At 37.1% G+C, this 12,584-nt stretch overlaps 1 protein-coding gene across 3 annotated transcripts in view; it reads left to right on the forward strand.

Annotated features, from left to right (window-relative positions):
* Positions 1-12,584, forward strand: part of RAB2A (RAB2A, member RAS oncogene family) — a 145,683-nt gene that overhangs the window by 79,498 nt on the left and 53,601 nt on the right. For 2 of the 3 annotated variants that reach the window (XM_073229573.1, XM_017661212.3), the window contains one exon: positions 2,368-2,439. The exons of the other annotated variant lie outside the window; for it this stretch is intronic. In XM_073229573.1, the coding sequence (XP_073085674.1) occupies positions 2,368-2,439 (72 nt within the window). The remainder of the gene's footprint in view (positions 1-2,367; positions 2,440-12,584) is intronic. 3 annotated transcript variants of the gene reach the window in all.

Raw genomic sequence — 12,584 nt, forward strand, 5'->3', positions numbered from 1 at the left:
GTACAAGTCAACAAATACTAAATAAGATAAGCTATCTGTAAATATAAGTGATCCTAACAAATGGTCTGTAGATGTGTAAATAAGACTTGGGAAACACCACAGTGGCAGTTGGATATAGTCTCTGCGTTGAAAGATACTTTGATAACCTGAAGAAAGAATATGGAGTCTTGAAAGTAGAGAACCAAAGAATAAGCATTTTTGATATTTCATTAGCACTTGGTCATAATAAGTGGTATTGGTATCACTAGAACAATACATACTCTGTGGTGAAGTAAGAAAGGGTCCCTCAGGCTCTTGTGTCACTTAAATGATTACAGATTGTTAGATGACTTTTGAGGTCCTTCAGTAATAAAATCTGTTATTTCTAATTATTTTTTTCTATACCACTTGGGAAAATTCTGGATGTTAGAAATGAAGAAAAGACATAGAAGAATCTTAAATGCTTATCAGTAAGTGGAAAAAGCCAATCTGAAAAGGCTACATACTGTGTGATTCCAGCTGTATGACATTCTGAAAAAGATAAAACTATGGAGACAGTAAAAAGATTAGTTTCTGTCAGAGATTAGAGGTGAGGGAGGGATGAATAAGCTGAGCATAGGGAATCTTTTAGGGCACTGAAACTATTATATATGATACTGTAATGATGGATGTATTATTACATTTGTCAAAACCAATAAATAGACAACAGCAAAAATAAACCATTGTGTGTAAACTATAGGCTTTGAGTAATGATTTGTCACTGTAGGTTCATCGACTGTTAATAAGTGTTCCCACCCCTGTGTAAGTACGTTGATAGTGGAGAAGGCTGTGTAGGACAGGGGGCACATGGGAACTAACTGTATTTTCCACGAACCTAAAACTGCTCTTAAAGTCTAAATTTAAAAAAAGAACCGAAGATTCATACCTCAGTTGTTGACCTATTTTGCACTTTCACACTTAAAAAAAAGAAAATTTTCCTTTTTATTCTAGACCTAAAAAAAGCAATAGTAAGAAGTCTGATAAAAAGAGTTTGGCTTTGTGCCTTTTGTCATGTAAAAATGAAATGGATAAAAACAAGAAAACTAAGGGCAAATGTTTTGAAATTCCAGTTTATTTAACACAACTATGTACATATATATAAATATATTTATGTATTATATATCTATATATAATCTTTGTTACTGGGCATTTCGACAGTCTTGGAGCCATTTATTCAGCAAAATTACTTAGGGCCTTATCTCTGCTGTAAGACAGGCAAGTGACAACATACTTAGTGTCCTTCTCTCACTGAGTTTATAATCTAGAAGACATTGAATAGCTTAGTTTATGACATTTCTTCAAAAAAAACTTCTCTAGCCCTTAAGCCTAAATATGTCTCTTTTGTTACTCTTCCTCATAGCACTTTATTCTCTTGTTTCAAATGGCAGTTGTTAAAATTTTTTTGAAATTATGGTTCGTATAGATTACTTGGGCATTCATTCTGTTTAATTTCTCCACCTGTACTAGACTGGAAGGAAGAATGCTTGTTGGTTTTCCACACAGTTGTATCTTCAGGTCCCCAAGGTAGTGCATAGTTAGCATTCAATAAAGACTTTTTTGAGTCAATGAATGAGTGAGAGCAAGTGAATGAATGGTGACTGCCTGGCTGCCTTTAGTGTTCTGTAGAAGTACAGGGTGCCATCATATAAGTAGACTTCACTGAAGAAGAAAAGAACATGAAAATGAGTAGAAAGGTGATACAGTATTCAATATCCAGTTCTCCTATGAGGGCAAGTAGGATGAATATAAAAAATTTTCCTCTAATTTAGGACTGTGGAAATTATTCATGACCTTAATGAAGTGAAATTTGGTGGTAGAGTGAAAGAATGCAGTTCAGAGTAAAGATGATCCTGAAATGAATTATCCAGAAGATAGAGCAAGTGGCTTTTCCTAGAAATGTAGATCCCAAACATTTACTCTTAGCTTATTTTTTGTTTGTAGGAGATTGATAAAATAAACTGTAAAAGAGAAAATTACTGTGTTTTTAAATATTTCCTCTACCACAATAAACAAAAGTACATGAACACTTAAGTGCATGAGAGGCTTCTGGGGAGGACCTGGTTGGTTGTCTTCTAGGAGTTACTGCCACTTTGCTCTTCCAGATTAAAATGTTGAATGAATGAGAGAAGATAAAAAGGGTGGATGGGTTAACACCTTCCACCTACATACAACAGTGCTCTTCTTTACCAAGAAATTTCTTGGAAATTTTTTTGGAAAACTACCACTGAAAAAATCCAGGTAGATTGTTCAGACCACCAGAAACCCTGGCTGCCTCTTTTCCTTGTGCTTTTAGAATGTGTTTCTTAATTTCTGTCAGTTTTATCTGATTTTTTTTTTTTAACTTTTCAGGTGTTGGTAAATCATGCTTATTGCTACAGTTTACAGACAAGAGGTTTCAGCCAGTGCATGACCTTACTATTGGTAAGTTTTATAAAAGATGAAAAGCATTCAGCAGTTTTGAGTAGTAAAAATGGAATAAGCTAGAGGGTGTATTCTATTAGCAATGACCCAAAAAGATGAGTCAAACTAGATTTGGTGCTGTGCACATTTAGTCTCCACCACTTTTTTTTTTCTTTTAACATTTTATTAATGTCTTGATTGAACGTTTGAATAAAAGATATATTTACCTTCCTCTTTTTTCATAGATAAAATGGCAATATAAACATTTTCCTCTGTACTGTTTCAAGAACTGTAAATAGACTTTACTAGTAATTCCTCAACTCCAAGATTATTATTTAATCAAAAGTCTTCATAGTGTTACAATAAAAGTCCATCTTTTTCCTTACCTAGAGGAAACTTATTAAACATGATATCTTACATTCTTAAACATCAACTTTCCAAAGGTAGTGTATAGTGAAATTTTAACATACTTTAACACAATTTAAAATATTTAATAGGTCAAATAAATATTTGGCCTGACATAATTTTTTTTTTTTTTTGAGAGGGCATCTCTCATATTTATTGATCAAATGGTTGTTAACAACAGTAAAATTTTGTATAGGGGGGTCAATGCTCAATGCACAATCATTAATCCATCTCAAGCCTAATTCTCGTCAGTCTCAAATCTTCTGAAGCATAATGACAAGTTCTTACATGGTGAACGAATTATTACATAGTGAATAAGTTTTTACATGGTGAACAGTACAAGGGCATTCATCACAGAAACTTTCGGTTTTGATCACGCATTATGAACTATAAACAATCAGGTCAAATATGAATATTCATTTGATTTTTATACTTGATTTATATGTGGATCCCACATTTCTCGCTTTATTATTATTATTATTTTTATTTTTAATAAAATGCTGAAGTGGTAGGTAGATGCAAGATAAAGGTAGAAAACATAGTTTAGTGTTGTAAGAGAGCAATTGTAGATGATCAGGTGTGTGCCTGTAGACTATGTGCTAATCCGAGCTAGACGAGGGCAATAAAACATCCACAGATGCAGAAGCTTTCTCTCAACACGGGGGTGGGGGGGGTGAGGTTCTAAGCTTCATCACTGTTGTTCCCCAATTTCTCAACTGATGGCCCCCCTGCGACTGTGCCTGTCTTAGCTTGTTCCTCCCTTGAGGAATCTTACCCGTCTCTGGCTAACCAGTCATCTTCTGGGGCCATACAGGGAAATGTAAAGATGGTAAGTGAGAGAGAAGCCATATTGTTTGAAAAGGTTAGCTTTTTACTTCTTTACCAATTTATGCCCTGTGGCTTCTATGCCCAGCACTTGTCTCGAGGTATCTTTACCACCTGGAGGAATTATGATACTCAGTAAATTCGATATGAGGCACGAATTCTATTTAAGGGTTGTAATTAGGAAGGAAGAAGAAAAGCTATAGAGGTAGCATATGGAAGAAAACATGGGAGGATTGATTATTTCTTTGACATATCTTCTTGTAGAGTACCTTAAGCATGTATAGGTTTTAAACTACTAACTAACTTGCGCACACATATTAACATAATAGGAATACGGTGACGTAAACAAAGCAAATCTATAATTACCAGCCATCTCCAGTGAAGCCAAGAAAACCATTTAGGCACCCTAGGCATTTGTGAAAATTTGTCTATGATATTATGGATATTGTCCAATTGCCCTTGAACAGTCTGAGAGAAATCACACAAATTAAAGCAACCCATTTCTGGGATCTGTTCACATCCCATATGTTCTTTTAACCATAGACAGTCTATAGTCGTAAGATTTTGGAGTGCTACAACTTGCACCCCTCCCAACTCCTGGTTGAGTTCCAACAGTACACATCTGGTCAAATTTGTTGTCTCACTGTATGCACATGCCAGCCTAGACATCTCCCTCCTCATTCCAGTGGCAAGTCCAGGAAATTGTGGGGTGGACACAGCCACAACCGCCGCATCGCCCAGACCCCTGTGGAGGCTTTTTGATGATCATCCCCCGGCACGAGTCCTCCAGAGAGTGGTGATGCTGGAAGCTCCTCCTCATATCGTATCTTAGTTCATTTTCTGGGTAGCCAAGCTAGGCCTTGATCTTCTGCATAGAAACAAACAGACCCTTTGCCCACACTTTGACATGCCCTCTATACCACTGCGTAGAACTCATTGGAGGTCAGCACACAGGAACTGCTTTTTTTTTTTTTTTTTTTATTAAGAGAAAGAAATATCAGAAAAGAGTACCTCCATAGCTGATCATCTGACACCCTTTAAGTGATCAACATTAAGGATATTTAAAGCATGTGTTAATCTTTGATTTATCAATAGTTTTATCCTATCAAGGAGTAATCCCCCTTTTCTTTCTTTCTTTCTTTCTTTTTTTCTTTTTTTTTAATCTTTAATCTATACTTACATGAAGAATACTATGTTTACTATGCTCTCCCCTATATCAGGTCCCCCCTAAAAACCACATTACGGTTACTGTCCATCAGCATAGCAAAATGTTGTAGAATCACTACTTGTCCTCTCTGTGTTGTAGAGCCCTGCCTCCCCTTTCTCCCTCCCCCCCATGCATGCTAATCTTAATACCCCCCTTTTTCTACACCTTTATCCCTCCCTGCCCACCCATCCTCCCCAGTTCCTTTCCCTTTGGTACCTGTTAGTCCAAGTTTGGGTTCTGTAATTCCGCTGCTGTTTTGTTCCTTCAGTTTTTCCTTTGTTCTTATACTCCTCAGATGAGTGAAATCATTTGGTATTTCTCTTTCTCCGCTTGGCTTATTTCACTGAGCATAATACTCTCCAGCTCCATCCATGTTGCTGCAAATGGTTGGATTTTTCCACTTCTTATGGCTGAGTAGTATTCCATTGTGTATATGTACCACATCTTCTTTATCCATTCATCTACCGATGGACATTTAGGTTGCTTCCAATTCTTGGCTATTGTAAATAGTGCTGTGATAAACATAGGGGTGCATCTGTCTTTCTCAAACTTGATTGCTGCGTTCTTAGGGTAAATTCCTAGGAGTGGAATTCCTGGGTCAAATGGTAGGTCTGTTTTGAGCATTTTGATGAACCTCCATACTGCTTTCCACAATGGTTGAACTAATTTACATTCCCACCAGCAGTGTAGGAGGGTTCCCCTTTCTCCACAGCCTCGCCAACATTTGTTGTTGTTTGTCTTTTGGATGGCAGCTATCCTTACTGGTGTGAGGTGATACCTCATTGTAGTTTTAATTTGCATTTCTCTGATAATTAGCGATGTGGAGCATCTTTTCATGTGTCTGTTGGCCATCTGTATTTCTTTCTTAGAGAACTGTGTTCAGTTTCTCTGCCCATTTTTTAATTGGGTTATTTGTATTTTGTTTGTTGAGGCGTGTGAGCTCTTTATATATTCTGGACGTCAAGCCTTTATCGGATCTGTCCTTTTCAAACATATTCTCCCATACTGTAGGGTTCCTTTTTGTTCTATTGATGGTGTCTTTCGCTGTACAGAAGCTTTTCAGCTTAATATAGTCCCACTTGCTCATTTTTGCTGTTGTTTTCCTTGCCCGGGGAGATATGTTCAAGAAGAGGTCACTCATGTTTATGTCTAAGAGGTTTTTGCCTATGTTTTTTTCCAAGAGTTTAATGGTTTCATGACTTACATTCAGGTCTTTGATCCATTTTGAATTTACCTTTGTATGTGGGGTTAGACAATGGTCCAGTTTCATTCTCCTACATGTAGCTGTCCAGTTTTGCCAGCACCATCTGTTGAAGAGACTGTCATTTTGCCATTGTATGTCCATGACTCCTTTGTCAAATATTAGTTGACCATATATGTTTGGGTTAATTTCTGGAGTCTCTAATCTGTTCCACTGGTCTGTGGCTCTGTTCTTGTGCCAGTACCAAATTATCTTGATTACTATGGCTTTGTAGTAGAGCTTGAAGTTGGGGAGTGAGATCCCCCCTACTTTATTCTTCTTTTTCAGGATTGCTTTGGCTATTCGGGGTCTTTGGTGTTTCCATATGAATTTTTGAATTATTTGTTCCAGTTCATTGAAGAATGTTGCTGGTAATTTGAGAGGGATTGCATCAAATCTGTATATTGCTTTGGGCAGGATGGCCATTTTGACGATATTAATTCTTCCTAGCCACGAGCATGGGATGAGTTTCCATTTATTAGTGTCCCCTTTAATTTCTCTTAAGAGTGACTTGTAGATTTCAGAGTATAAGTCTTTCACTTCTTTGGTTAGGTTTATTCCTACGTATTTTATTCTTTTTGATGCAATGGTGAATGGAATTGTTTTCCTGATTTCTCTATTGGTTCATTGTTAGTGTATAGGAAAGCTACAGATTTCTGTGTGTTAATTTTGTATCCTGCAACTTTGCTGTATTCCGATATCCGTTCTAGTAGTTTTGGAGTGGAGTCTTTAGGGTTTTTTATGTACAGTATCATATCATCTGCAAATAGTGACAGTTTAACACTTCTTTACCAATCTGGATTCCTTGTATTTCTTTGTTTTGTCTGATTGCCGTGGCTAGGACCTCCAGTACTATGTTAAATAACAGTGGGGAGAGTGGGCATCCCTGTCTGGTTCCCGATCTCAGAGGAAATGCTTTCAGCTTCTCGCTATTCAGTATGATGTTAGCTGTGGGTTTATCATATATGGCCTTTATTATGTTGAGGTACTTGCCCTCTATTCCCATTTTGCTGAGAGTTTTTATCATGAATGGATGTTGAATTTTTTTGAATGCTTTTTCAGCATCTGTGGAGATGATCATGTGGTTTTTGTCTTTCTTTTTGTTGATGTGGTGGATGATGTTGATGGATTTTCGAATGTTGTACCATCCTTGCATCCCTGGGATGAATCCCACTTGGTTGTGGTGTATCATCCTTTTGACATATTTTTGAATTTGGTTTGCTAATATTTTATTGAGTATTTTTGCGTCTACGTTCATCAGGGATATTGGTCTGTAATTTTCTTTTTTGGTGGGGTCTTTGTGTGGTTTTGGTATTAGGGTGATGTTGGCTTCATAGAATGAGTTTGGGAGTATTCCCTCTTCTATTTTTGGAACACTTTCAGGAGAATGGGTATTATGTCTTCTCTATGTGTCTGATAAAATTCCGAGGTAAATCCGTCCAGCCCCAGGGTTTTGTTCTTGGGTAGTTTTTTGATTACCGTTTCAATTTCTTTGCTCGTAATTGGTTTGTTTAACTTTTGTGTTTCTTCCTTGGTCAGTCTTGGGAGGTTGTATTTTTCTAGGAAGATGTCCATTTCTTCTAGGTTTTCCAGCTTGTTGGCATATAGGTTTTCATAGTAGTCTTTAATAATTCTTTGTATTTCTGTGGAGTCTGTTGTGATTTTTCCATTCTCATTTCTGATTATGTTGATTTGTGTTGATTCTCTTTTTCTCTTAACAAGTTTGGCTAGAGGCTTATCTATTTTGTTTATTTTCTCAAAGAACCAGCTCTTGGTTTCGTTGATTGTTGCTATTGTTTTATTCTTCTCAATTCTGTTTATTTCTTCTCTGATCTTTATTATGTCCCTTCTCCTGCTGACTTTAGGCCTCATTTGTTCTTCTTTTTCCAGTTTCTATAATTGTGATGTTAGACTATTCATTTTGGATTGTTCTACCTTCTTCAAGTGTGCCTGGATCGCTATATACTTTCCTCTTAAGACTGTTTTCGCTGTGTCCCACAGAAGTTGGGGCTTTGTGTTGTTGTTGTCATTTGTTTCTATATATTCCTTGATCTCTATTTTGATTTGTTCATTGATCCATTGATTATTTAGAAGCATGTTGTTAAGCCTCCATGTGTTTGTGAGCCTTTTTGTTTTCTTTGTAGAATTTATTTCTAGTTTTATACCTTTGTGGTCTGAAAAATTGGTTGGTAGAATTTCAATATTGTGGAATTTACTGAGGCTCTTTTTGTGAGCTAGTATGTGGTCTATTCTGGAGAAGGTTCAATGTGCACTTGAGAAGAATGTATATCCTGTTGCTTTTGGATGTAGAGTTCTATAGATGTCTATTAGGTCCACCTGTTCTAGTGTGTTGTTCAGTGCCTGTGTGTCCTTACTTATTTTCTGCCCGGTGGATCTATCCTTTGGGTTGAGTGATGTGTTGAAGTCTCCTAAAATGAATGCATTGCAGTCTATTTCCCTCTTTAGTTCTGTTAGTATTTTTTTCACATATGCTGGTGCTCCTGTATTGGGTGCATATATATTTAGAATGGTTATATCCTCTTGTTGGACTGAGCCCTTGATCATTATCTAGTGTCCTTCTTTATCTATTGTTACTTTCTTTGTTTTGAAGTCTATTTTGTCTGATATTAGTACTGCAACCCCTGCTTTCTTCTCACTGTTGTTTGCCTGAAATATGTTTTTCCATCCCTTGACTTTTTGTCTGTGCTTGTCTTTGTGTTTAAGGTGAGTTTCTTGTAAGCAGCATATAGATGGGTCTTGCTTTTTTATCCATTCTATTACTCTGTGTCTTTTGATTGGTGCATTAAATCCATTTACATTTAGGGTGACTATTGAGAGAGATGTACTTATTGCCATTGCAGGCTTTAGATTCGTGGTTACCAAAGGTTCAAGGTTAGCTTCTTTAGTATCTTACTGCCTAACTTAGCTCGCTTATTGAGCTGTTATATACACTGTCTGGGGATTCTTTTCTTCTCTCCCTTCTTATTCCTCCTCCTCCATTCTTCATATGTTGTATGTTTTGTTCTGTGCTCTTTTTAGGAGTGCTCCCATCTAGAGCAGTCCCTGTAAGATGCCCTGTAGAGGTGGTTTGTGGGAAGCAAATTCCCTCAGCTTTTGCATGTCTGGGAATTGTTTAATCCCACCACCATATTTCAGTGATAGTCGTGCTGGATACATTATCCTTGGTCAAGGCCCTTCTGTTTCATTGTATTAAATATACCATGCCATTCTCTTCTGGCCTGTAGGGTTTCTGTCGAGAAGTCTGATGTTAGCTTGATGGGTTTTCCTTTATAGGTGACCTTTTTCTCTCTAGCTGCCTTTAAAACTCTTTCCTTGTCCTTGATCCTTGCCATTTTAATTATTATGTGTCTTGGTGTTGTCCTCCTTGGATCCTTTCTGTTGGGGGTTCTGTGTATTTCCATAGTCTGTTTGATTATTTCCTCCCCCAGTTTGGGGAAGTTTTCAGCAATTATCTCTTCAAAGAGACTTTCTATCCCTTTTCCTCTTTCTTCTTCTTCTGGTACCCATATAATACGAATATTATTCCTTTTGGATTGGTCACATAGTTCTCTTAGTATTGTTTCATTCCTGGAGATCCTTTTATCTCTCTCTATGTCAGCTTTTATACGTTCCTGTTCTCTGGTTTCTATTCCTTCAATGGCCTCTTGCATCTTATCCATTCTGCTTATAAATCCTTCCAGGGATTGTTTCACTTCTGTGATCTCCTTCCTGACATCTGTGATCTCCCTCCGGACTTCATCTCATTTCTCTTGCATTTTTCTCTGCATCTCATCCCATTGCTCTTGCATTTTTCTCTGCATCTCTGTCAGTATGTTCATGATTTTTATTTTGAATTATTTTTCAGGAGGACTGGTTAGGTCTGTCTCCTTCTCAGGTGTTGTCTCTGATCTTTGTGTGCCTGTAGTTTTGCCTTTTCATGGTGACAGAGATAGTTTGCAGAGCTTGTATGAGTGACCACTAGAAGAGCTTTCCTTCTTGTTGGTTTGTGGCCTTCCTCTCCCCCTTCGCGAGGGCTGGGTTCTTGCAGGTGTGGATGTGCCTGGATGTTGTCCTGTGTCCTCTGTTCTCTCTTTTAGGAAGAGTTTTCTTTTTTATATTTTCGTAGATCTATGTGGTTTTGGGATTAGACTTCCACTGCTCTACTCATGCTGCCATCTTGGCTCTGAAGTCTCCACCACTTTTTATTTTTTATTTTTTATTTTTTCTATTTCATTTCATTTCATTTTTTTCTTTTTTTTTTTTTTTTGTGACAGACTTCATTTTCTTAGCACAGTTTTAGGTTCACCACCAAATTTAGCAGGAATTACAGATATTTCCCATAGACCCCTTGTGCTCCGCCCCATAATCTCCCCCACTGTCATTTTAATTTTAGCAGTGTAAATCACAGACTGTTCCAATTTTCTACAAAGGTACAATTAAAAATCAGGGATACAAGCAAGTACTGTGTGGTTTTGATACCAGTAGCTACTTATATTCATGAGTACATTATAATTCCTTTAATTTTTTATTTGTTTTGTATGTGTATTTTATATTTATTTATTTATTTTATCAAGGTTTCGCATGAAAACATTGTGGTTGCTACATTCCCCCATATTATCGAGTCTCCGCCACACCCCATTGTAGTCACTTTCCATCAGCATAGTAAGATGCCACAGAGTCACTATTTGTCTTCTCTTTGCTACACTGTCTTCCTCGTGACCCCCATACACACCATGTGTGCCATTCATAATACCCCTTAACCCCCTTCTCCCTCCTTCCCCACCCCCCTCCCTACCCCTCCCCTTTGGTAACCACTAGTCCCTTCTTGGAGTCTGTGAGTCTGCTGCTGTTTGTTCCTTCACTTTTGCTTCGTTATTATACTCCACAAATGAGGAAAATCATTTGGCACTTGTCTTTTTCCTCCTGGCTTATTTCACTGCACATAATACCCTCTAGCTCCATCCATGTTGTTGCAAATGGTAGGATTTTTTTCCTTTTTATGAGTGAATAATATGCTATTGTGTATATGTACCACGTCTTTATCCAATCATTCTTTGCTTTTTATGGTAAACATAGGGGTGCATATGTCTTTTTGAACCTGGGATCTTGTTTTCTTTGGGTAAATTCCTAGGAGTGGAATTCCTGGGTCAAATGGTATTTCTGTTTTTAGTTTTTTGAGGAATCTCCATATTGCTTTCCACAGTGGTTGAACTAATTTACATTCCCACCATCAGTGTAGGAGGGTTCCCCTTTTCTCCGCATCCTCAGCAGCATTTGTTGTTGCTTGTCTTTTGGATGTTGGCCATCCTAACTGATGTGAGGTGATATCTCATTGTGGTTTACATTTATATTTCTCTGATGATTAGTGATGTGGAGCATCTTTTCATGTGCCTGTTGGCCATCTGAATTTCTTCTTTGGAGAACTGTTCATGTCCTCCACCATTTAATCAGGTTATTTTCTTTTTGGTTGTTGAAGCATGTGAGTTCTTTATATATTTTGGATGTTAACCCCTTGTCAGATATGTCTCCCATACTGTAGGATACCTTTTTGTTCTACTGATGGTTTCCTCTTCTGTACAGAAGCTTTTTAGTTTGATGTAGTTCCATGTGTTCATTTTTGCCTTTGTTTCCCTTGCCTGAGGTGATATGTTCAGTAAAAAGTTGCTGATGTTTATATTCAAGAGATTTTTGCCTGTTTTCTTCTAACAATTTTATGGTTTCATCTGCACTACTTAAAAATATATATAAAAATAGTAAAAATAATAATGGCCACCTTTATAAAAATGGTGGAATATAGCAAGACATTAATATTTAAAATTTTTATTGTATTTAACAAATGATGGAGCAACAGTATAACATAGGGATAAGAGCAAAGACTCTGGACCATCTTGACAGAGTTCAGATCAAGGCTCTGCCACTATCCAAGAGGTCAAACCACTTTACCACTCCATGTCTCGGTTCTTTTATCTGTAAAATGAGAGTAGTATCAGTCTCACAGTGTTACTGTGATCAGTAAATGAGTTAATAAATATGAAGCATTGCAGCAGTACCTGGCAACATGGTAAGTGCTCCAGGCTTACCTGTAATTAACATTTTTTTAAGTGTAGCTGCCATCTGTCATCATACAAAGTTATTATAATATTGACTATATTCTCTGTGCTGTACTTTTCATTTCTGTGACTTATTTGTTTTATAATTGGTAGTTTGTACCTCATCCCTTTCACCTGTTTGGTCTGTTTCCCAGATCCCTTCCTTATGGTAATGACGAGTTTGTTCTGTTCATGAGTCTCTTTCTATTTTATTTGTTCATTTGTTGTTTTAGATTGCACATATAAATGAAATCATACGGTATTTATCTTTTCTGTCTGACTTACTTCACTTAGCATAATACTCTCTCCATCCATCCATGTTGTCACAAATGGCAAAATTTCATTCTTTTTTATGGCTGAGTAATATTCCATTGTGTATATACCACATCTTCTTTATCTG

The sequence above is a fragment of the Manis javanica genome, chromosome 2, assembly GCF_040802235.1.
Source record: "Manis javanica isolate MJ-LG chromosome 2, MJ_LKY, whole genome shotgun sequence".
NCBI classification, from domain to species: Eukaryota; Metazoa; Chordata; class Mammalia; order Pholidota; family Manidae; genus Manis; species Manis javanica.